General features: G+C 41.1%; 1 protein-coding gene across 2 annotated transcripts in view; it reads left to right on the top strand.

Moving 5' to 3' along the window:
- LOC141564084 (protein-arginine deiminase type-1-like) overlaps window positions 1-22,199 on the top strand; it is a 386,771-nt gene that overhangs the window by 313,236 nt on the left and 51,336 nt on the right. The window contains exon 2 of one of the 2 annotated variants that reach the window (XM_074306120.1): window positions 20,358-20,508. In XM_074306120.1, coding sequence (XP_074162221.1) covers window positions 20,417-20,508 — 92 coding nt within the window. In that variant the 5' untranslated portion in view covers window positions 20,358-20,416. Of the gene's footprint in view, window positions 1-20,296; window positions 20,509-22,199 lie in introns of those variants that run through there. The other variant, XM_074306121.1, reaches the window with a different exon arrangement.

Raw genomic sequence — 22,199 nt, 5'->3', positions numbered from 1 at the left:
GGGATTCACAATATTCCAAGGCAATCTCATGCCCACGGGCTTATCGTAAGACCCAAAACTCTCTCTTTTGGAGTTATCTCTTTGGGAAAAGCATTACTTACATAAACTTAAAATGCAACATAAATACACCACTTTAGGGTTTATTAGGCATTTTATATACTTTATCTCATTTGATTCTGACAATAATCACGTGAGGTATTATCGTGCTATTATTCCCATTTTGCATCTTTAGAAATGGTGGTTTATAGAAATTATATGTGTATAGGTATATGTTGTTGTTCAGTCATTTTAAGTCACGTCCAACTCTTCATGACTCTATTTGGGGTTTTTGTGGTAGAGATATAGGAGTAACTTGCCATTTCCTTTTCCATGTGCGTATATATGTATATTACACACACACACACACACACACACACACACACACACACACACACACACACAAAATCATGTAGTTAAAGCAGGGAGGTTAAATCCAAATCCAAAGCTCTCTAGGCTCCCAAGTTGGCATGCTTTCGGCTGTCACAAGCTGCTTCTAGGAGTAGTGGCAAGACATTAGTGCATCCATCCTTAGAATCTAAATATTATATGCCAATTTATCGTCTTAGCTGTCTTCCCCTTTAGGAAGCAGAAAGCTAGAATTTGAATGGAAAGAACAATTTTTTGGGGGGTGGGGTTGAGGGCTCAGCAAAGTCTCTGAGTCTCTTAGTATCCTAGCATCTTACAATTCATCTTAGTTAAATCTCTCTCCCCATTTAGAAATCCCCTTTATAGCCTCCCTGATGCATTCTTAGTGTCAGGGAACTCATTACCTCACCAGGAAAATTATTCCATTTATAGAGAGGTTGCCATAAAGCTGGGATGCTCTCCCCTTCAGGCTTTTCTCCTAACCTACCACAAAACATGCAGACACACCTAAAAGGTAGATAGAAGATTCTAGGAAGGATAACAAAGCACATTGTACAATCCCAAATTGGTGGTGATATTAGGGCACCATCCTTTAACATCTGAGCCGGGCAGGAGCTTAGAACAGACCTGTTCTGTTCTGTTCTGCCTGTTAGAGCAGAAAGTTTAGAACATGGAATTCCAGGGCTATTAGGGATCTCAGAGTTAATCTAACCCAAACTCTCTCATTTGGCAGATGAGGTAAATTGGGATCCAGAGAGTGAAGCAGTTTCCCCAAAGCACCAAAGTTTGGGATGGAATCAACACAAAAAAATCTAGATGCTTGGTTTCCCAGATCAAGCCTCTTTATGCTATACCATAATATGAGAGCACTAGGCTTCTCATGGGCACTGCCAGGGGAAGTGAGGATGGGGGGCCTTACATGATGACTTTCCTGATTTCCCAGTTAGAGCCGATGGCACCATAGACAGAGCACTGGGCCTGGAGTCAGGAAAACCTAAATTCAGACACTTAATAACTACATGAGCTTGGACGCGTCAGTTAACCTGCGTTTGCCAGTTTTCTCAAATGTAAAATTGGTATAATAATAGCATTTCCTCCCAGTGTTATTGTGAGGATCAAAAGGCATAATATTTGTACATGTATATGGTGCCGTGCCGGCACAGAATAGTTGCTCTACAAAGGATTACTCCCCTTTTCTTTCTTAATTCTATCCTTTGTGTCTTCCTGGATTTTAAGGGCCAGACCAACAGAAATTGATGATTGTGACAGGAAAAGGTACAAATTTCTGGTTTGGGAAAAGCTTTTGAATGAAGGAGCAAGTCAGAGATGGTTTCCAGCACTGGCCAGGTTCCCAGCAACAGATGAAGGGAGCCCATGAGGGGAATAATCAGGATCAACTTGAGCATGCTTGACATAACCTCCTGTATGATAAGACATGCCTATTTTATATAGGAAACATATGGACTGGTTCTCTTTGTTTTGGGGGAAGTCAACACCCATTTTTCCTCAGAAGAAATATATCAAGTCCTGAGATGAGAGCTAGAAAAGGTTTTGGAGGATAGGTCAGAGAATGTCCCAGAACTGGAAGGAACCTTAGAACACAGAATGTCAGATTCAGGAGGAACTTAAAGCATAGAATGTCAGAGCTGGGAGGGAACTTAGAATCCAGGAGGTCAGAGCTGGGAGGTCCCTTAGAACCTGGGAGGTCAGAGCTGGGAGGGCCCTTAGAACCCAGGAGGTCAGAGCTGGGAGGTCCTTAGAACCCAGGAGGTCAGAGCAGAGAACTCTCTTAGAACATAGAATGTCAGAGTCGAGAAGGAACTTAGAACACAGAATGTCAAAGCTGGGCGAATGTTAGAACACAGAATGTTTGAATTTTAAGGCAACTTACACTATAGAATGTCAGAAGCAGATGGATCCTTAAGACAGAGAACTGACAGAGACCTTATAACAGAGAAGATCAGAGCTGGAAAAGGGTTTAGTGCAGAATATCTGCTTTGGGAAAGACCTCAAAGAATTCTGTAGGCTAAACTCTTATCTGTTCTTTTCCTCACCAGCCCCACACTTGAGCACTTGTGTTTGAGTTGAGTCCACTTGATACTTGGGCTTGGATATCAATGAGGTGTCTGGGACAGCTGTGGGATTGAAGGGCGAGGAGTTATAAGAATGATGACAATAGACCGAGAATATGTGGCAGCTCCCAACGAGCAAGGACTAATTGCTGCCTAAATGATTTCAACAGCCTGAACAGAGTAGAGCAAAGGATTACAAAATTCTTTAATCCACCTGCCATAAATGTAGGGAAGGTGCTCCTCTTTCTCCTAACCTCATTCTCCAGGTGATTGGACAGTTACGTATTTCTGAGCACTAAGGCACTGAGGCTTTGCAGGAAGGGATTGAGATTTTTCTATTTAGAGGATTTAGAGACAAGAGGGATCTGAAAGCCCAGGATGGGCTGGAAGAGATCTTAGAAAGCCTATAATTTAATCTCTTTATTTAAAAAAAATCAGCTGTATTTTATTTCCAGTTTCAAATTCTCTCCTTTACTCTTCTTTCTCCTTTTCTCTCTCTCCTACCCATTGAGAAAGCAAGAAAAATGAAATCCAATTCCAAATATTTATAGTCACTCAGAAAAAAACCTTTCAATATTAGTCATATTTTTAAAAATCATGAAAAAGGAATGAAGAAAGGATAAAAGGAAAAAAAGGAAGAAGGGAAGAAGAGAAAGGAAGGAAGGAAGGAGGGAAGGATGAAGAAAGGAAGGATGGAGGAAAGGAAGGAAGGAAGGAAGAAAAGAAGGAAAGAAAAAAGGAAGGAAGGAGGGAAAGAAGAAAAGAAGGAAGAAATGAAGGAAAGAAAAAAGGAAGGAAGGAAGAGGGAAGAATGGAGGAAAGGAAGGAAGAAAGGAAGAAGGGAGTAAAGGAAGGAAGGAAGGGAAGGAGGGAGGGAGGAAGAAAGGGAGAAAGGAGGGAAAGAAGAAATGAATGAAGAAAGGAAAGAAAGAAGAAAGAAAGAAAGGAAAGAAGAAAAGAAAGAAGAAAGGAAGGGAGCAAGGAAGGAAAAAAGGAAGGAAGGAAGGAAGGAAAGAAGGAAGGAAGATTGTCTTTTTTTTCTCAGAGGACCAAAATGACATTACTGCTGCATTCAAGGTACAGTAAGTCCAACTGTGACTGATCAGACCAATATGAGAAAAGAAGCTTCTTCTACAAGGCAGGCACAAATAGTCCATATGAATATATGGAATGGAGAGGCCTTTAAATTCGTACATCTTACATTTCTTTTGAGCTACTGTAATTCTCTTCTTATAGAGCACAGCACCTTTCTCATGTGGGAATGCCACAGGGAAATCCCTGTGCCAGTGTTCCCCATGTCTCACAATTGATTTCAAAGTTTTTCAGGGAGACCTTGAGAGTGTCACTTCTTCTGATCTCCACGTGAGTGCTTGCCTTGTCTCTTTATTTTACATAAATATATGTTTGGCATTAGAATAATATAGTCAGCCCATCAAAGTTGCACTCTTTGCAATAGAGTTTGAATGCTTAGCAGTTTAGCTGAGAAAGGATTCAGGTGTCTGGTACCTTATCATGTCAGATGATCTTCCTAATCTTGCTAAGACAATTCAAATGCAAGTGATTCATTTTCCTGGCATGGTATACTGTCTAGGTTTTACATATATACATGGAAAAACACACATGAAGTCAGCACAATGGCTCTGTAGCTCTTTAGTTTGGTAGGCAGACTAATACTTCTTCTGCCCCTCACTTTCCTTCAGAGACTCCTTAACTTAACACTGAGGTAGTTTTGACAATGTGTGCATCAATCCCATCACCTACCAGGATATCTCTGGAAAGTATACAGCCAGGACAAGTCTGAAGGATTCAGAATTTCTCCATTTGCAGTGACTAATAGTTCCACAAATGGATGATGTGGTCTGGGATAATAGAGAAGCTCTGTTTTCTTGATGTTAACTGTCAGGTCAAAATTAATACAGGCAACATATTTTGTTGCATCTCAGCCTCAGAGACTGCACTGAGTATACAATCATCTATGAACAAAAAGTCATGCACCAACTCAACTCTCCCTCCACGTTAGTCTTGGCTTGTAGCCTTTTCAGGTTAAATAACTTACCCTCAGTGAGGTAGTTGACCTTAACACCATTTTCAGTCTCATTGAAAGTGTTTGTAACATTGCTAAAAACATCATACTAAAAAGCATGGGAGCTAGCACAGAGTCCTCCTTCACTATTGACTGAAAAAAAGCACTAGAGTATTGTCCATTATTCAGAATCTATGCAAGTATGACATCATAGGAAGGAAGGAAAGAAGAAAGGAAGGGAGGAAAGAAGGAAGAGGGAGGAAAAAAAGGAAGAGAGAAAGAGAAGGAAGGGAGAGAAAGAAGTAAGGAAAGAAGGACGGAAAGAAGGGAGAGAAAGAAGGAAGGAAGGAAGGAAGGAAGGAAGGAAGGAAGGAAGGAAGGAAGGAAGGAAGGAAGGAAGGAAGGAAGGAAGGAAGGAAGGGAGAGAAAGAAGGAAGGAAGGAGGGAAGGGAGAGAAAGAAGGAAGGAAGGAAGGAAGGAAGGAAGGAAGGAAGGAAGGAAGGAAGGAAGGAAGAGAGGAAGAGAGGAAGGAAGGAAGGAAGAAAGAAAGAAAGGAAGGAAGGAAGGAAGGAAGAAATCCATACTTCAATCTGCACTTAGATCAGAGAGCATCAACAAGGAGGGACCTTAGGATACAGTATTTGAATTTTGAGGAAACTTATATAATACAATGTAAGAAGTAATTGGATCCCTAAGACCTAGAATGGGAGCTGGAAGAGATCTTATAGCACAGGCTGCCAGTCTAGGAAAAGGCTTCAAGTACAAAGCATCAGAATTGGGAGGGATTGCAAAGATCTCTGAAGGCTAACCTATTGTCTGTGCTTTTGTGTCTCTTTATCCCTTTCACTTCTACCCCTTCACCCCAGCACCTGAGCATGTGCTTTTTTCTGGAGGTAGACAGCACATTTCATCACTGGAATTGTCAAGCCCCTTATTTCACAAATCAGGAAACTGAAGTTTAGAAGAGAAATGTCTTCATCAAGTCACAGGTCCAAGTAAAAGGCATGGACAAGGTCTTGTCCACTAATCTTTCCTTAACACAACTTTGCTTTCCCAGATCTCCACCCAGGTCCTTAGTCAGATCAATGTCGGTTTTGCCCAAACTCATACAAATATGAAATCCCAGGGCCTGGAAACTAATCCATGATTTTGAATCCAAAATTGAGCATTGTTTTGAAATTACCAAATTTAACCCCAAATATTCCTTTCAACTCAAAGTCATAGGTTGGAATGAGCTTCCTTGTTGTAGGTTGCCACCCCTTACCCCAGTCCCTCCCACCCCATGTCACACCCAGCATGCTCTAAAGACAGCCACGGTTAACTTTGATCTGCCTCTTTTTCTGTCCCAGCCTGATTCCCCCACCAAGATCAAGAGAGCTCACAGTTGCAAATTACCTTCTTCACAAAGCCCTCTTCAGTTGCCTCCTCCCAGCCACAGGCGCCTCTCCCTTCTGTGTATTTCTTGAATACTTAGTTTAAGCATTAATTTTGTCCTTACTTCCTATTCTGGAGGCTGTTGTGTGCTTACATGGGCTTTTGCCTTACCTATCTCCTGAAGTGAGAACTCACAAACATGGGAATTCAGGGTGGATTCTCTTCATCTCTCTGAGTCTCAGTTTCTTCTTGTTGTTCACATTTAGACTGCATGATATTTTAATTCCTTTCCAATTCTAACTTTATTATCCCATGCACTTCACTCTGATTGTGGACCCAACAGTCTGCATCTTGGAAAAAGTCCCTGATTAAAAGAAAAGTCTGATTATAGAGCCATGTTCCCTAACCTCAGTCTGAAAGAATGTCTTCTGGGAGATCTGGGACATTCTGGACCTGGTTCTAGCCATGTTTCTAGGACCTTGGACCTTAAACACAGTTTTCTCATCTATAAAATGAAGAAGTTGAATTATATAATCTCTAAGATCACTTCTAGGTCTACTAGAATGCTAGGAAGCTAGAATGAAGCAGAGGCTCAGGAGGAGTCACTGCCTCTCAGGAATCTTTCAGTCTGTTGGTTCCTGGATTCAAGGAACCTATCAGAAGGTTGTTATTGCTGTTGAATCCTTTTCCAATCCTTTCTGATTGGAAATGACCTCATTTGGGAATTTCTTGGCAGAGATTCTGGAGTGGTTGGCCATTTTTCTCTCCAGTTTATTTTACGGATGAGCAAACTGAGGCAAACAGAGTGAAGTGAATTGCCCAGGGTCATACAGCTAGTAAGTATCTGAGGCCAGATTTGAATTTGGGAAAATGAGTTTTCCTGACACCAAGTGTGGTACTTTTAGCCACTGTACTGCTTAAGAAAGGAATAGGCATTTACAGTTGTTCTTTTAATTAATAATATTTTGTTTTTCCAAAATACATGCAAAGATAATTTTCTTTTTTTTCTTTTCTTTTCTTTCTTTCTTTTTTTTTTTTTTTTTTTTTTTTTTTTTTTTTTTTTTTTTTTTTTTTTTTCTGAGGCTGGGGTTAAGTGACTTGCCCTGGGTCATACAGCTAGGAAGTGTTAAGTGTCTGAGGCCAGATTTGAACTCGGGTCTTCCTGAATTCAAGGCTGGTGCTCTATCCACTGAGCCACTTAGCTACCCCCCAAAGATAATTTTCAACATTCACCTTTGCAAAATCTTGTGTTCTAAATTTTTCTCTCTCTTTCCCCTCCCCTCCCTAGACAGCAAACAATCTAACACTGGTTAAACATGTGGGAATATGTTTAATATTTCCCACATTTATTATTCTGCACTAGAAAAATCAGATCAAAAGGGGAAAAAAGAGAAAGATAAAGAAAGCAAGTAAACAACAAGAACAAAGGAGGCAAAATCCACATTCAGTCTCCTTAATTCTCTCTCTGGATGCTGATGGTTCTTTTCATCACAAGTCCATTGGAATTGCTTCAAATCACTTCATTGTTGAAAAGCCAAGTCCATCATAGTTGATCATCACATAATCTTGTTGCTGTGTGCAATGTTCTCCAGGTTCTGCTCAATTCACTCAGTGCCAGTTCCTGTAAGTCTCTCCAGGCCTTTCTGAAATCATCCTGCTGATTGTTTCTTATAGAACAATAATATTTCATTACATTCGTATTCCATAACTTATATTCCCCAACTGATGGGCATCCACTCAATTTCCAATTTCTTCAAGCATTTATTGTTGTTTAATCATTTCAGTTGAGAATTTTTTTGGTCTTGTGAGCTTTTCTTTTTTCCCCTTTTTATAATATAATATAATAATATTTTATAATAATAATTATTCAAAAAATAGTTTTTAACATTCACCCTTAAAAAAACCTTGTATTCCAAAAATTTTTCTCCCTACTTCCCCCCTCCCCTAAATAGCAAGTAGTTCAATATAAATTAAATGTGCAGTTCTTCTAAACATATTTCCACAATAATCATGATGTGTAAGAAAAAGCAAATCAAAAGGGGAAAAATGAGAAAGAAAACAAAAAGCAAGCCAACAACAACAGTTGGGATTTTCTTAGCAAAGATACTTGGAATGGTTTGCCACTGCCTTTTCCAGATCATTTTACAGATGAGGAAACTGAAACAAACAGAATGAAGTGACTTACCCAAAATCAGAGTATATGATTTCCCCCCCCCTGAGGCAATTGGGGTTAAGTGACTTGCCCAGGGTCACACAGCTAGGAAGTGTTGAAATTAGATTTGAACTCAGGCCCTCCTGACTTCATTGCTGGTGCTCACCTTGCTGCCCAGACAGTTCTATATTTTCAGCAAGCTCACAAGCTAAGGAGAGATATAGATTTTAAGAGGGAGATAGTCCCTGGAAATTTCCCCAGTCAAGGGGAAGGCCCTGAGCTCAGGAAGCCTCCAATTTTAGAGGAGAGACATAATACTTACTAACAGAGATGTCCAGTGACAAAAGCCATTTCCAAGCTGCCTGCCCAATTTTTCTGCATGTGAAGGTTATGTCTGCCTCTGAAATTTCTGCTTGACAGATGTCAGAAAAACCTGGAAAGACTTAGATGAATTGAAACTAAATGAAGTGAGCAGAACCAGGAGAACATTGTATGCAGTAAAAGCAAGATTGTACAGTGATCAACTATGAATGATAGCTCTTCTCAGCAATACAATAATTCAAGACAATTCCAAATGACTCATAATGGAAAATGTCATCCCCATCCAGAGAAAGAATTATGGCATCTGAATGCAGATTGAAGCGTGCTGTTTCCACTTTTTTTGTCCTTTTTTCTTTCTAGTGGGTTTTCCCTCTTGTTCTGATTTTTCTTTCACATGACAAATGTTCATTAGTTTAATATGTTTTTATATATTTTTAATATGCTTGTACATTACATACGTTGGAATGCTCGCTGTCTTAGGGAAGACGGGAGGGAGGGAAAAAATGGGAACTCATAATCTTGTAAAAGTGAATTTTGAAAACTATCTTGACCTGTAATTGGAAAAAATGAAATACTATTAATAGAGGGGAAAATTCTATTCATTGCTCCCAATTCTACCTTCTAAACTGAGTAGATTAAGTGTACCCCTTATTTTATATGACAACTCTTCCGACACTCAAAAATAACTGTTGTATCCCTTCCTCTTCCCCTTTTATTTTTTGTTTCCTGGCTAAAGATTTCTTGTCTATTAAGTGGATTCATGAATGGCATGATCTTAAGATCCTTCAGCAACTTGCTTGCCTTTCTTTGTTTAATCTCTTGTTTATCAGTGTCCTTCCTAGCCTGTGGCCTTGGAACACACACACTCTCTCTTTGTCTCTGTGTCTCTCTCTGTCTCTAGCTGTGTCTCTCTCTGTGTCTTTGTGTGTCTCTCTGTCTGTCTTTCTCTGTCTCTCTCTCTCTCTGTCGCTCTCTGTCTCTCTCTCATCTTTCTTTTCCTTCCTCTCTCATTCATTTGGACACTAAACATCCCATACTAGCTAACATTAGCTCTTGTGGCTGTCATATCATGCTGCTGACTCATACTGAGTTTGCTATCTCCTAAAACACTTCCATAACAAATTATCTTCAGAAGAGTCACATTTACTTCATGTAAAAGGTCCACTTTGCTCTCATATAGTTGATTTTGTCTCCTTGTATTATTTTTATTAACATTTATCTTATTAAATCTGTTTGTTGTTACTATTGTCACTCTTTTCTGACTCTTTGTGACCCCATTTATAGTTTTCTTGACAAAGATACTGGTGTGGTTCACTATTTCCTTCTCCAGCTCTTTTTACAGATGAGGAAACAGAAGCAAGCAAGTTTAACTAACTTGCTCTGGATCACACAGCTAATAAGTGTCTGAAGCTAGATTTGAACTCAGGAAGATTAGATTTCCGGACTCCAGATCTGGTATTCTATGCCACCCAGTTCATTGATCTGGTCATCCAATCAATTCCAAAGCTCCCAAACTGTTTTATTGTCTTGCTCCCAGTTCTCAATCCAGAAGGACAGCATGAAAAACTCTGTCAAATGTTTTGATAAAATCTATGTAAATTCTCTTTGCAGAATTCTCCAGATCGACCAGTTGAGTAACCCTGTCAAAAACTGAAATAAGATTAATGAGGTATGACTTCTTGTTCCAGTGAAGCCATGTGGGGTTTTTGTGATCAACATTTCCTTTTCCAGATGATTGTGAATGATCCCTTTAATAATATATTTTGCAGTTCTGAAAGGAATTGAACTCAAGCTCATTAATTTATAGTTTGCATGCTCTGATCTTTCCTTTTTGTGAAACCAACTAATATTTGCCTTTCTTCAGTCATGTGGTACCTTTCCTGTTTTTCATGAACTTTTTCCTAAAAATAATTTTAATTGATGTCATTTTTTCAATCACCTGAATTTTTACCTGTGTTTTTCCTCCTCCCAGAAAGCCATCCTTTATAACAAAGACTGTTTTTTTTTTAAAGAAAAAGATGAAGAGAAAAAAAATCAGCAAAACCCATACTAGTATGATTCCCTCATGTGTTCCAAGAAAAGGGAGTAGGCAGATACTGTATTCCTTGTAATTTTGCAACATTCGTTTTGATTGTTTTATGGTCACTGTTCCTGCAGTTACTGTGTGTGTTGCTTACTTCACATTAATTCTTCTAAATCTTTTCATACTTTTCTATATGCATCACACTTGTCATTTCTTACAATATTACATCCAGGAGTGTGCTAAAAGTATTTAATAATTTAACAAACAACAAACAGCACTTTTAGTTTTAATGGTAATCTTTTTCAACTCTTTCTTAAAATTTAGCTTATCAAGAAAATAATAACAATAATAACAATAAATAAATAGAAAAAATTCTTAATGAAATCAACTGGCTGGGACAGTAGATAGTACTTTGAACCTAAAGTCAGGAAAATGAGTTCAAAGCTTCCATCATTTACTAGTAGTGGGACCCTAGATAAGTCACTTACCCCTCTTTGCATCAGTTTCTTCAACTGTAAAATGGGCATAATACTAGAAATTACATTGCAGGGTTGTTATGAAGATTGTAAGATAGTATTTAGTGCTTGGTGTTTAGTAGGTGCTATATAAAAGCTTTTCCCCTTTTTCTTCCTTCCCACCACACATTTGCCAATGCCTGAAATTTAAATATTTATGCTGAAAATTTAACTATCGGCTTAATTTAAGCTAGCCCAAGTATATTCCCATTACATCCATATACCACAATTTGCTTACCTATTTTCCAATTTTTCCTCTACTATCACAAAAAGTGCTACCATAAATGTTTTGGTATATAAAATTTTTTTCTTTCTTTCTTCCTTTCTTCCTTCCTTTCTTCCTTTCTTTCTTCCTTTCTTTCTTTCTTTCTTTCTTTCTTTCTTTCTTTCTTTCTTTCTTTCTTTCTTTCTTTCTTTCTTTCTTTCTTTCTTTCTTTCTTTCTTTCTTTCTTTCTTTCTTTCTTTCTTTCTTTCTTTCTTTCTTCCTTCCTTCCTTCCTTCCTTTCTTTCTTTCTTTCTTTCTTTCTTTCTTTCTTTCTTTCTTTCTTTCTTTCTTTCTTTCTTTCTTTCTTTCTTTCTTTCTTTCTTTCTTTCTTTCTTTCTTTCTTTCTTTCTTTCTTTCTTTCTTTCTTTCTTTCTTCCTTTCTTCCTTCCTTCCTTTTTTTGTTTTCTTTCTTTCTTTCTTTCTTTCTTTCTTTCTTTCTTTCTTTCTTTCTTTCTTTCTTTCTTTCTTTCTTTCTTTCTTTCTTTCTTTCTTCCTTCCTTCCTTCCTTCCTTCCTTCCTTCCTTCCTTCCTTCTTCCTTTCTTTCTTTCTTTCTTTTTCTTTTCTTTCTTTCTTTCTTTCTTTCTTTCTTTCTTTCTTTCTTTCTTTCTTTCTTTCTTTCTTTCTTTCTTTCTTTCTTTCTTTCTTTCTTTCTTTCTTTCTTTCTTTCTTTCTTTCTTTCTTTCTTTCTTTCTTTCTTTCTTTCTTCCTTTCTTTCTTTCTCAGTGATCTCCTTGAGATACCTGCCTATTAGTGGAATCCCTGGCTTGAAAGGATGGATATTTCAGCAACTTCATTTGCATGATTCCAAATCATTTTATAGAATGGTTGTACTAATTTGCAGCTCCACCAACAATGCATTAATATGTGTCTAAACCTCTCACAATCCCTGCAATATTGATTATTCCTTTCTCTTGTCAGTTTCACCAATTCAAAGGATGTGAGATAAAACCTTAAGTTTGTTTTTTTTAATGGCCAATTCTCTTATTATTAGTAACTTGGAGGTTTCTTTTATATGACTGTTAATAGCATGCAAATTATTTTCTTAATAGCATGCAATTCTTTACTATTTGTGCTATTTCTTCCTATTCTTGCCTCTGGTGTGAAATAGTTTTTGGTCTTATACATTTCCATCCATTACTTAGAAATTGTGGATATTTCATTCCATTTCAAAAGATTTAAAAGTATATCAGAGACTACATTCAGTTCAGGTCAGCAAATTGTTATTAAGAACATAAGATTCCTTTCCTTCTACTCCACCGGGTTCATTTGCAGTTCTTTCCTTTATTAACGTGGAATATACTTGAGGGCAGGGATAATTTTTGTGTTCTCTCTCTGTCTCTCTCTTTTCCCATCTCTCTGTCTCTCTGTATGTATCTCTCTGTGTGTCTCTCTCTGTCTGTCTCTGCTTGTCTGTCTCTGTCTGTCTCTCTGTCTCTCTTTCTCTCCACTATCTGGCATACAGTAAATGTTCAATAAATGTTGTGCATTAATTGATTCATTGATAGACACTGGAATACAACATCCAAACAATTTTGTCCTTAAATGAGTTTATTTTCTCCTAAGCAGATACAACATGGCCACAGATAAATAAATACCAGGTAACTGAGGAGAGAAGAAAGATATTTGATCTTGAAGATTTGGAAAAGCTTTGAATGAAAGGTGGTACTTTCACTGAATCCAAAGGGTTTCAAAAAGGATTAAGTGAGGAGGAAGGATGTTTCAGGCATGGAGGACTTCCTGTGCAAAGACATAGAAGTAGATGATGTCTAGTTTGGGAGAGCAGCTGGTAGGAAAGTTTGAGTGCAATTGAAGTGGCTCAATTCTTTTAGTTACTTGGGATTTATTTTATCTGAATGTCTTGAACTTATCAGATCTAATTGGTTTTCAACACCCAAATAGACATTTTTGTTGTCCCTTTCCCAGTTCAAAGACCATTTTCTTTGACAGAAGAAACAGTTTAAAAAGAACATAAAACAAGCAAACAAAAAAGTTGATCAGTTCTCTTCTCTATGATGTCTCTTTGCCATCATTTCAGCTGAGAGGGAAGCCATAGTATTGCCCTCAGGGATCTTCCAGTCTTATGATGCAGAGTCTCTGTAGTCATAGAAGTTTAGATTTGGAAGGAGAATTTAGAGCAGCTTGTTATCCAAGCTCTTTATTTGATAGAAGAAGAAATCTGGGCCACAGAGAGGGGAAGGTACTTGCCCAAGGTCTGGTAATAAGATCCAGAGTGGAAACCAGGTCTCCTGACTCCTAGTCTAGTCCTTTTTCCATCCTGCCTCCAGGAATATGCAACCCCACCCTTATCCTTTGGTCAAAGTCAGCTTGGTCTGACTGTTCTTGATGGCAAGCCTTTAGAAGAGAAAGAACACGTGCCCATTGGGCTTAGTATAGAGCCCAGACCAATGCCATACACACACCTGTAATTAAATACTAATGCTGATGATAACAAGGTCTACACATTCACAAGTCAAAGATAATGATAGTAGTAGTGATAATAATGGTAGTAATAATAATAACAATAACTCACATTTCTATAGTGTTTTAAGGTTTGTGAAATACTTCGTGGATTTATTGCAACAATCCCATGTGATAGGTGCTATTATAATTCACATTTTATAGATTAGAAAACTGAAATAATTGAGAGGCAGTGGAGGACAGTGATCGGCACTGGATTTGGAATCAGATCCCACCTCAGATCATCAGTTGTGTGATTCTCAGTATGTCATTCATCCTCTCTGTCCTTCATCTGTCAAGTAAGGGGAGGTTGTACTTTTCTAGCTTTAAACTTATGATCACATGATCCTTCCAATATTTGGAGGATGCCAAAACACCAGTAGGATTATCTACATGTTTTCCCTGTCATTAACTGAATGTCAAAATTCCTTAAAAGTTTAATGTTGGTGACTTTCATAACTTGCCCCTTCCCCACTTTTCTAAAATTCTTATACTTTATATGCCATCCTCCATCCCATAACCATTTAACAGATTCTTTTTCAAGGCATTCTTCATCAATTCTCTCCCTGGAAGAGGGGAGCATCTTTCTTCATGGGACCTTTAGGATTGTCTCAGAGCTAAGTATTCCATAGTTGGTCATCCTTACACATTATTGTTACTGTACCACAAGCTGTAATCCAGTGACAACACACTCTTTTCTGTTCCTCAAACAAGACCATCGTTTTTCTGACTCTGGGCATTTTGACTGACTATCTGCCATGCTTGGATGGCTCTCTCCTCATTACTGTTTGCTGGTTTTGCAAATTTTCTTCAGGTCTTAGCTAAAATCCCACTTTTTACAAGAAGCCTTTCTCTATCACTATTAATGCTGCTATCTTTGATCTGTTGCTGATCTCCAGCTTCTCTGTACATGGTTGTCTCCCTAATTAGACTGAGAGTTACTTAAAGGAAGGAATTGCTTTTTTTTTTTTTGCTTTTATTGTATTCCTCCAGTGCTTAGCACAGAAGCTGGCACACAGTTGGCACTTAATAAATGTTTACTGATTAAATGAAAGACCTAGATAATGCAAGGTAATGTAGGAAAATCTGAGGAGGGAGATGTTATTTGTGAGTGGGAATCAAAAAAAGGAGGGGATAGGAGCAGGTTCTCCTTCATCCTTTCCTTCTCCACCAGGTTTCCAATGTCCACCTGAAGGCTAGGATGTTTCCTACAACACTGTGAAAGGCTCTGGAGGCAGCCGCTCTTTAATTTGCCCTCTTAGAAGTGACTGATTAGATGTCACATGGTATGAGGGATATGATGGGGAGAGAACAGAAATCATAAGACTTGGGTTCAATTCTTACCTCAGATACTAGTTGTGTCACCCAGCCACACATTCTCTGTGCCTCAGCTTTCTATTCTGTAAAATGAGGGACCTCTAGGTCCCTTCTAGGGACCATGATTCTAGGAACTTGCTTAGATTCACATAGCTAGTAAGTATCTAAGAGGGATTCGAACTGACTCTACAGCCAAGGCTCTAGTTAAGGTACCATAGAAAGTTTCCAGTTCAAACCCTGCCCTCTTATTTTAAAGAGGAGGACACTGAGACCCCACTTGTAGTCACTTGCTCAAAATTATAGAAATAGGAAGTGGCCTTTTGACTCCAAATCAAATATTCTTTCCATTGTACCATCTGGACTCCCATAGAGGAAGGGCTAAGGGACTCCCCAAGAAGGCAGTAGAGAACCGAAGGTGATTGTTGTGTTTAATTCTTGATATATCAGAGAGGTGATGTCTTGACATGCAAGTGAATGGATTTAAGGGAGGCAGGGCTGTGCAAAGTCACCTCCCTCACTTTCCTCCAGAGCCCTCTGGCTCCAGTGGCCAGATATAGATCAGGATGGCTCTGGATGCAATGGGACACCTTGGCCAAAGAGAGAACCAATAGCCCTGGACAGAGAGTCTGACAAAGGCCTTGGGCACACTCTGTTCTTTTCCCCTCCCTGTCATGCCCATGTCAGCCCCATTCCTTTGCCTTTTCCCCTGCTTAATTATTGACTTGGGCCAGTGGGGTCTGAGCGTCATTTCTTTTCTAGCAATGAGTCACTGGTACATGTGCCTTCCTGTCATTAGGGCCACCACTAACTTGGGGCAGGCTGGGAAATAATTGGAATGAATATCTCTTCTTCACTGAAGAAAGGCCCTCTGTTTGCTGATCCCTGGGGCACTGGGGGCTGAGGAAGAGTGGTGATGAAGGGGAAAAGATGGAAAGTTCAGGTTTCTGAGGGAAGTTTTGGAGAACTGAATTGGTAAAGATTCACTTCTGGCTCCTTCCCAGATCTTGTATATCAAGGAAACCTACCTAAATGCTTTCCACCTGGACTGTTGGGAAATTCATGGCCTCTTTGCTTAACTATGTTCTCTTCTACCTACAATGGACCTGTCCTCTGCTGCTGGTCCATGATAGCTATGAGCTCAGGTGGAGAGGCTGATGAACTCAGGATGGTTGTGGATATTGATGGCAATGGGTGGGAATCTATGTCTTAGGAGATGGGAGCTATAGAAAACTAGGGACCGCCACTCCTGGAAAAACCTGGGCCCACTGCCTAATTCATAGAATCCTGGGATAGAGTTGGAAGAGGACTCAGAATACACAATAAACGCCAGCCCTGGAAGAGACCTCTTCCTCCCAGGCTAAACCTGAGAGTTCATCAATATAGAGTACCTATTGTTAAGGCTCCCATGAATAGTGGGATTGCAAGAGAACTGAGAACATACAATGTAAGAGTAGGGACTGACCTTAGAACACAGAATGTTAGAGATGATAGGGACTTTAGGACACAAAATGTCAGAGCTGAGAGGGCTCTTAGAACATAGGATGTCAGAGCTGGAAGGGTCCTTAGAACCCGGGATGTCAGAGCTGGGAGGGTCCTTAGAACCCAGGATGCCAGAACTGGGAGAGTCCTTAGAACCCAGGAGGTCAGAGCTGGGAGGGCCCTTAGAACCCGGGATGTCAGAACTGGGAGGGCCCTTAGAACAAGGGATGTCAGAGCTGGGAGAGTCCTTAGAACCTGGGATGTCAGAGCTGGGAGGGCCCTTAGAACCCAGGAGGTCAGAGCTGGGACTGACCTTAGAACACAGAATGTTAGAGATGATAGGGACTTTGGGACACAAAATGTCAGAGCTGGGAGGGCCCTTAGAACCCAGGAGATCAGAGCTGGGAGGGTCCTTAGAACCCGGGATGTCAGAGCTGGGAGGGCCCTTAGAACCCAGGAGGTCAGAGCTGGGACTGACCTTAGAACACAGAATTTTAGAGGAGACTTCTTAGAACATAGAATGTTGAAGCCAGGAGGGTCTTAGAACAGAGAATGTTAGAGTTGGGAAGGACCCTTTGAATACAGAATGTCAGAACTGGGAGGGTTCTTAAAATATAAAGAACCTTAGAATCTCAGAGCTAAGCGAAACTTCAGAATATGGAATGTCAAGAGTGGGGACTTTAGAGATCAGAGTTCCTTCTCCTATCCCCTTTCCCTACCATTTTATATGAGAGGAAACAGATATTTAGGAAAAAGTCGATCAGTGAACAAAAATTTTTATTAATCGCCTCCTATGTGCTAGGCACTGAGCTAAGTGTTGGGGATACAAAAAAAGACAAAAGACGGTCTTTGATCTCAATCAAATCAAAAAACAATTTGCTCAAGACAGTGCAGCAAATTAGAGCCAGGACTGGAGACTAGACCAGGGGCTCTTTGCCTCACAGAGAGAGCAGTGTGCTTTCCACCCCTCCAGCTGCCTCTCACCTCTGGCTGCCTCACACATCTGTTTAACCTGCTGTTCCTCAGAGCCGGGTGGGCTGGCTCTGAGCCTCCCAGGCTTGCCTCTCCCTGCTGTCAGAGCAATCCATCATGGTTTCTGTCTCTGAATGTGAGATCTTTGCCAGGAATGCTTTGAACGTTTCTTTTTTTTTTTTTTGATGTGGTATGTGAAGGGTGGGGAGGTTACCTTGTCTTTCTTTCTTAAACAGTAAATGCTATTATCTCATTTTTAGTGGATTTTTTTTTCTTCTTCCTTTTTCTTCTCTTCCCTCCCCCCCTCCCAGGGGTATCCAATGCTAGAACTCTTGAGTCTCTACTCAAGAATAAAAACTCCCTGAGACAAGAACCCCATGTTCTTCCACCATCAGCGTGGAAGGAAGGCTGGGTTTGGAGTCAAGAAATGCGAGTTTGAAATACACATCTGGGTATCCATGAGCAAGTCACTTAACCCCATAAACTTTAGTTTTATTATTAGCACAAGCCAGGCTTGTTGTTAGGATAATAACGGTAGGAATCATATCACTTTAAGGTTTGCCCTGAGAGCTTTGTATCCCCTCTCTCCTTTTATTCCTCATAGCAACTCTGAGAGGTGCTACTATTATTATTCCTATTTTACAAATAAGGAAACTGAGTAAACCTCAAAACAAGGTACAGAGGCAGCCAGTTGGCACAATGTTGGACTTGGAGAAAGGAAGAAGTGAATTCAAATTTGGCTTCAGACACTTAACTATTTATATGACCCTGGGCAGTCACTTTCCTTATTATGTCTGCCTCAGTTTCCTTATTATGTCTGCCTCAGTTTCCTTATTATGTCTGCCTCAGTTTCTTTAGCTGGAAAGTAGGGATAATAAAGTAGTATCTGCCTTCCAGGCAGTGAGAACTGAATGAGATGGTATTAGTAAAGTGCTTTGAAAACATTGAAGTGCCATATAAATGCTAATTGTTGCTGTTATCATGACATTGCAGTCACTATTATTAGACTGGAGATTCTCTGAAGTCAGGGTCTCCGATGTCCTGTCTCCCAGGAGATCCCGGAAGTCAGGAACTGCGGTGCTCCCTGAGTGTATACTACCCAAGGGCAAAGACTGTCTCCTCTGCCTTCAGACTAGAAGCTCTCTGCAGGCAAGGACAAAGAAACTGAGCTTTTACAGAGCAGATCACGGTACCTGGCAGAGCTGAGATATTTTGAGTGTAAAACTTTTGCCTCTGGACTTCTTTAAAGACTCAGCTCAACAAAATGGAACTATGCCCAAAGGGCTATCACACTGTGCATAGCCTTTGATCCAGCAGTGTTTCTATTGGGCTTGTATCCCAGAGAGATCTTAAAGAAGGGAAAGGGACCCGTATGTGCAAAAATGTTTGTGGCAGCCCTCTTTGTAGTGGCTAGAAACTAGAAAATGAATGGATGTCTATCAATTGGAGAATGGCTGAATAAATTGTGGTATATGAATGTTATGGAATATTATTGTTCTGTAAGAAATGACCAGCAGGATGATTTCAGAGAGGCTTGGAGAGACTTACATCAACTGATGCTGAGTGAAATGAGCAGGACCAGGAGATCATTATATAGGGCAACAATAAGACTATATGATGATCAATTCTTATGGACATGGCTCTTCAACAATAAGATGATTTGAGGCCAGTTCCAATGATCTTTTGATGAAGAGAGGCTTATGACCTCAGAGAGAGGACTGTGGGAACTGAGTGTGGATCACAGCACAGCTTTTTCACTCTTTTTGTTGGGTTTTTTTGCTTGAATTTTATTTTCTTCCTTATTTTTTCCTTTTTGATCTGATTTTTCTTATACAGCAAGATAATTGTATAAATGTAAACATGTATATAAATGTATATAAATATAAATAAACATATAAATATAAATGTATAAAGGTAAATGTGTATACATATATTGGATTTAACAATCTAAGAAAAGACTTTTCTTGTCCTGGCAGCCACGCTCACTCCTCCATCAACAGACACAGTGCTTTGAGATTGCTTTGTATCTTCTCTCTGGACCCTGTATATATGCAGTTATTTGCAGTTGTCCCTCTTTATAAAGTTAGTCCTCTGAGAGGAAGGAGCATTTTTTTTGCCTTTTCTTTTTATCTCTATCACTTAATACAATGTCTGAGATATGTAAAACGCTTAATAGTTTCTTATTAGTTGGCTGATTGGGGGAGGGGTTCAGGGACTAACGAGATAATCGGGTTTTTAACATTATTTTTTCAGGTCCTTTTCCCCACTTCTTTTTTCAGACCCTCTGTGGTCCTTCTCAGGGACTGATGAAAGATGCTAAGCCCTCATCCCCAGAATCCACAAAGGGAACATCAAAACTGGTGGTCTAATGGCCCCAGGCACGCCCGGCTCCCAGATCTAAGCTGGGCCAGCTGGTCTGTAGGGATGGGGAAGGGGATGGAGGGGGAGGGGGTGGAATAGTCCAAGCAGAAGCTGAGTGTGCCATCAGCGTGTCCGTAGACGGCAGGTGTAAAGGAAAGAGCGCTGGTTCTAGTTGGAGCTGAACTAAACCCACTTTTTACCCATATGGAGATGGGTCAGTCATTGATCCTCCCCCAGCCTCAGTTTCTCTTTCTGTACAATCAAGGAGCTGGACAAGATGAAGTGTAAGGTGCGTTCTTCCGAAAGGACAGCGAGTAAGCGCGTTTCCAAGTCCACGTCACAAGCAGGGAACCCATGGGATCACCCCGCGCTTCTGTCTGCCCCGGGGGCCGAGAGCACCCCCCCTTCCCTCAGGTGGTTTCCCCACCTGACGGTCTCCCGCCGCCAGCTTGACAGCGTGTTAGCCTCTCGTGCCGGAGCCCCGGGCACGCGGCCAGGAGGTGGGGACAAGGGCTGGAGCTAATCAGGTCACAGGGCGAAATTAAAAGGCAGGTGGAGGAGGGCAGCCCATCAGTGCCGGCTCTGCTCAGCGTGCCTCACCTGCCGGAGCCTGGGGACCGCGCGGGCCGGCTCCGGAGGGGGGAGGCGCCCGCGCCCTGCTGCGCCCAGCCCGCTCGGCATGGCCCAACAGAGAGCCATCCGGCTGTCCCTGCGGAAGCCCACGCACGCCGTGTGTGTGGTGGGCACCGAGGTCGCGCTGGACATCTACGGGTAAGAAGCGTCCGGCTCTCCGCGCCACGCGGGCTCTCGGCCTTCCAGGAACTGGGGGGGCGGGGGGCGGGGGGGAGAATGTGTTCCGAGCTCTCGCGCTCGGGGGCGGGGGGGAGTCCGGTTAAGGTCCCACTGGAAACGGTCCCGAGCCCGGCCACAGGGAAAGATGTTTTGACAGGAAAAAAGGCGGAGCCGCAGGAGCGCCAGGGAGGGAGGAACTCTGCTACCTGCTTCCATGGGAAGCAGCTCGGGAAGATCAACTGGAGAGCGGGGCTGGGGGTGTGTGTGTGTGTGTGTGGAAGAGAGAGACAGAGAGAGACAGAGACAGAGACAGAGAGACAGAGACAGTGAGAGAGACAGAGAGAGACAGAGACAGAGAGACAGACAGAGAGAGAGACAGAGACAGAGAGAGAGGCAGAGACAGAGAGAGAGGCAGAGACAGAGAGACAGAGACAGAGAAAGAGACAGAGAGAGAGACAGAGATAGTGAGAGAGACAGAGACAGAGACAGAGAAACAGAGACAGTGAGAGACAGAGAGACAGAGACAGAGACATTGAGAGAGACAAAGACAGAGAGACAGAGACAGAGAGAGACAGAGATAGAGACAGAGACAGAGACAGAGACAGAGACAGAGACAGACAGAGAGGAGCGGGGCGTTGGGGGGAGTCCAAAATCAGGAACCTCAGAACTAGGATCTTGGGAGGGAGGGAATCACATCTGGTCCTCCCACCAATTTCTGAGCTTTCGGGGACTGGGACAAAAAGTTTATTTATTGAGGGTGTAGTGAGCTAAGGAAATAAGGGGACTGGGAAGTTTACAGGAGAGGAAGGACAATAGAGGTAGAAGATCTCTTGCTTCTTTCAGAATTTGGATAAATCTGGGTTTTCTTAGTCTTGCTGATTTGGGCTCTGTCTTGAATTGGGAGTCAGGAGACTGAGATGTCTAGTTTCAGTTCTGTTCTGCCGCTGACCAATTGTGCTCAATTTTTGAGTGATTTCTCTTCTTTGGGACTCAGTTTCCTCCTTTGTAAAATGAAAGGATTGGATTAGATGGTTTCTCTCCCTCCATTCTGGGTTCTAAAGACTGTTCCAGCTCTGACAGTTTGTGTTCTAAGAAGCCTCCATCTCTAATAACCTGTGTTCTAAGTCCCCTCAGCTCTGACATTCTGGTTCTAAAGACACTTCCAGCTCTAATAGTCTGTGTTCTAAGGAACCTCCCAGCTCTGACAGTTTGTGTCCTAAGGACCCTCCATCTCTAATATCGTGTGTTCCTTAGTCTTTCCCAGCTCTGACAGTTTGTGTTTTAAGGTCCCTTCTTCCTCTGATATTCTCTCTCCTAAAGAATGTCCCAGTTTTGACATTCTGGATTTTAGAAACCCCCTAGTTCTGATATTCTGGGTTCTAATGGCCCTTCTAGGTCTAGCATCCTGTGTTCTAGGGTTCCTTCTGCTCTGAAATTCTGTGTTCCAAGGACCTTTCTAGTTTTGATTACTCCCTGGTTTTTTTGCCCCAGCAAAGGTGTTAGAGATTGTGACTTTTTTTTGCGGCATTAGGTGGGTCCCGAGAAAGGAAGCTCAGCCTGAGAAGAGAATCTATCCCTATCTGGTTCTGGAGAACTTTACCTGGGTCCTACTAGCTAGTCCAAGCTGACCTAGTTTGAATCTTTTCTTAGTTCCTCCATAAATTTAGGTG

The sequence above is a fragment of the Sminthopsis crassicaudata genome, chromosome 3 (genome assembly GCF_048593235.1).
Source record: "Sminthopsis crassicaudata isolate SCR6 chromosome 3, ASM4859323v1, whole genome shotgun sequence".
NCBI lineage: Eukaryota > Metazoa > Chordata > Mammalia > Dasyuromorphia > Dasyuridae > Sminthopsis > Sminthopsis crassicaudata.
The sequence above is the reverse complement of the archived record's forward strand: the minus strand, read 5'-3'. Positions and strand labels throughout refer to the sequence as shown.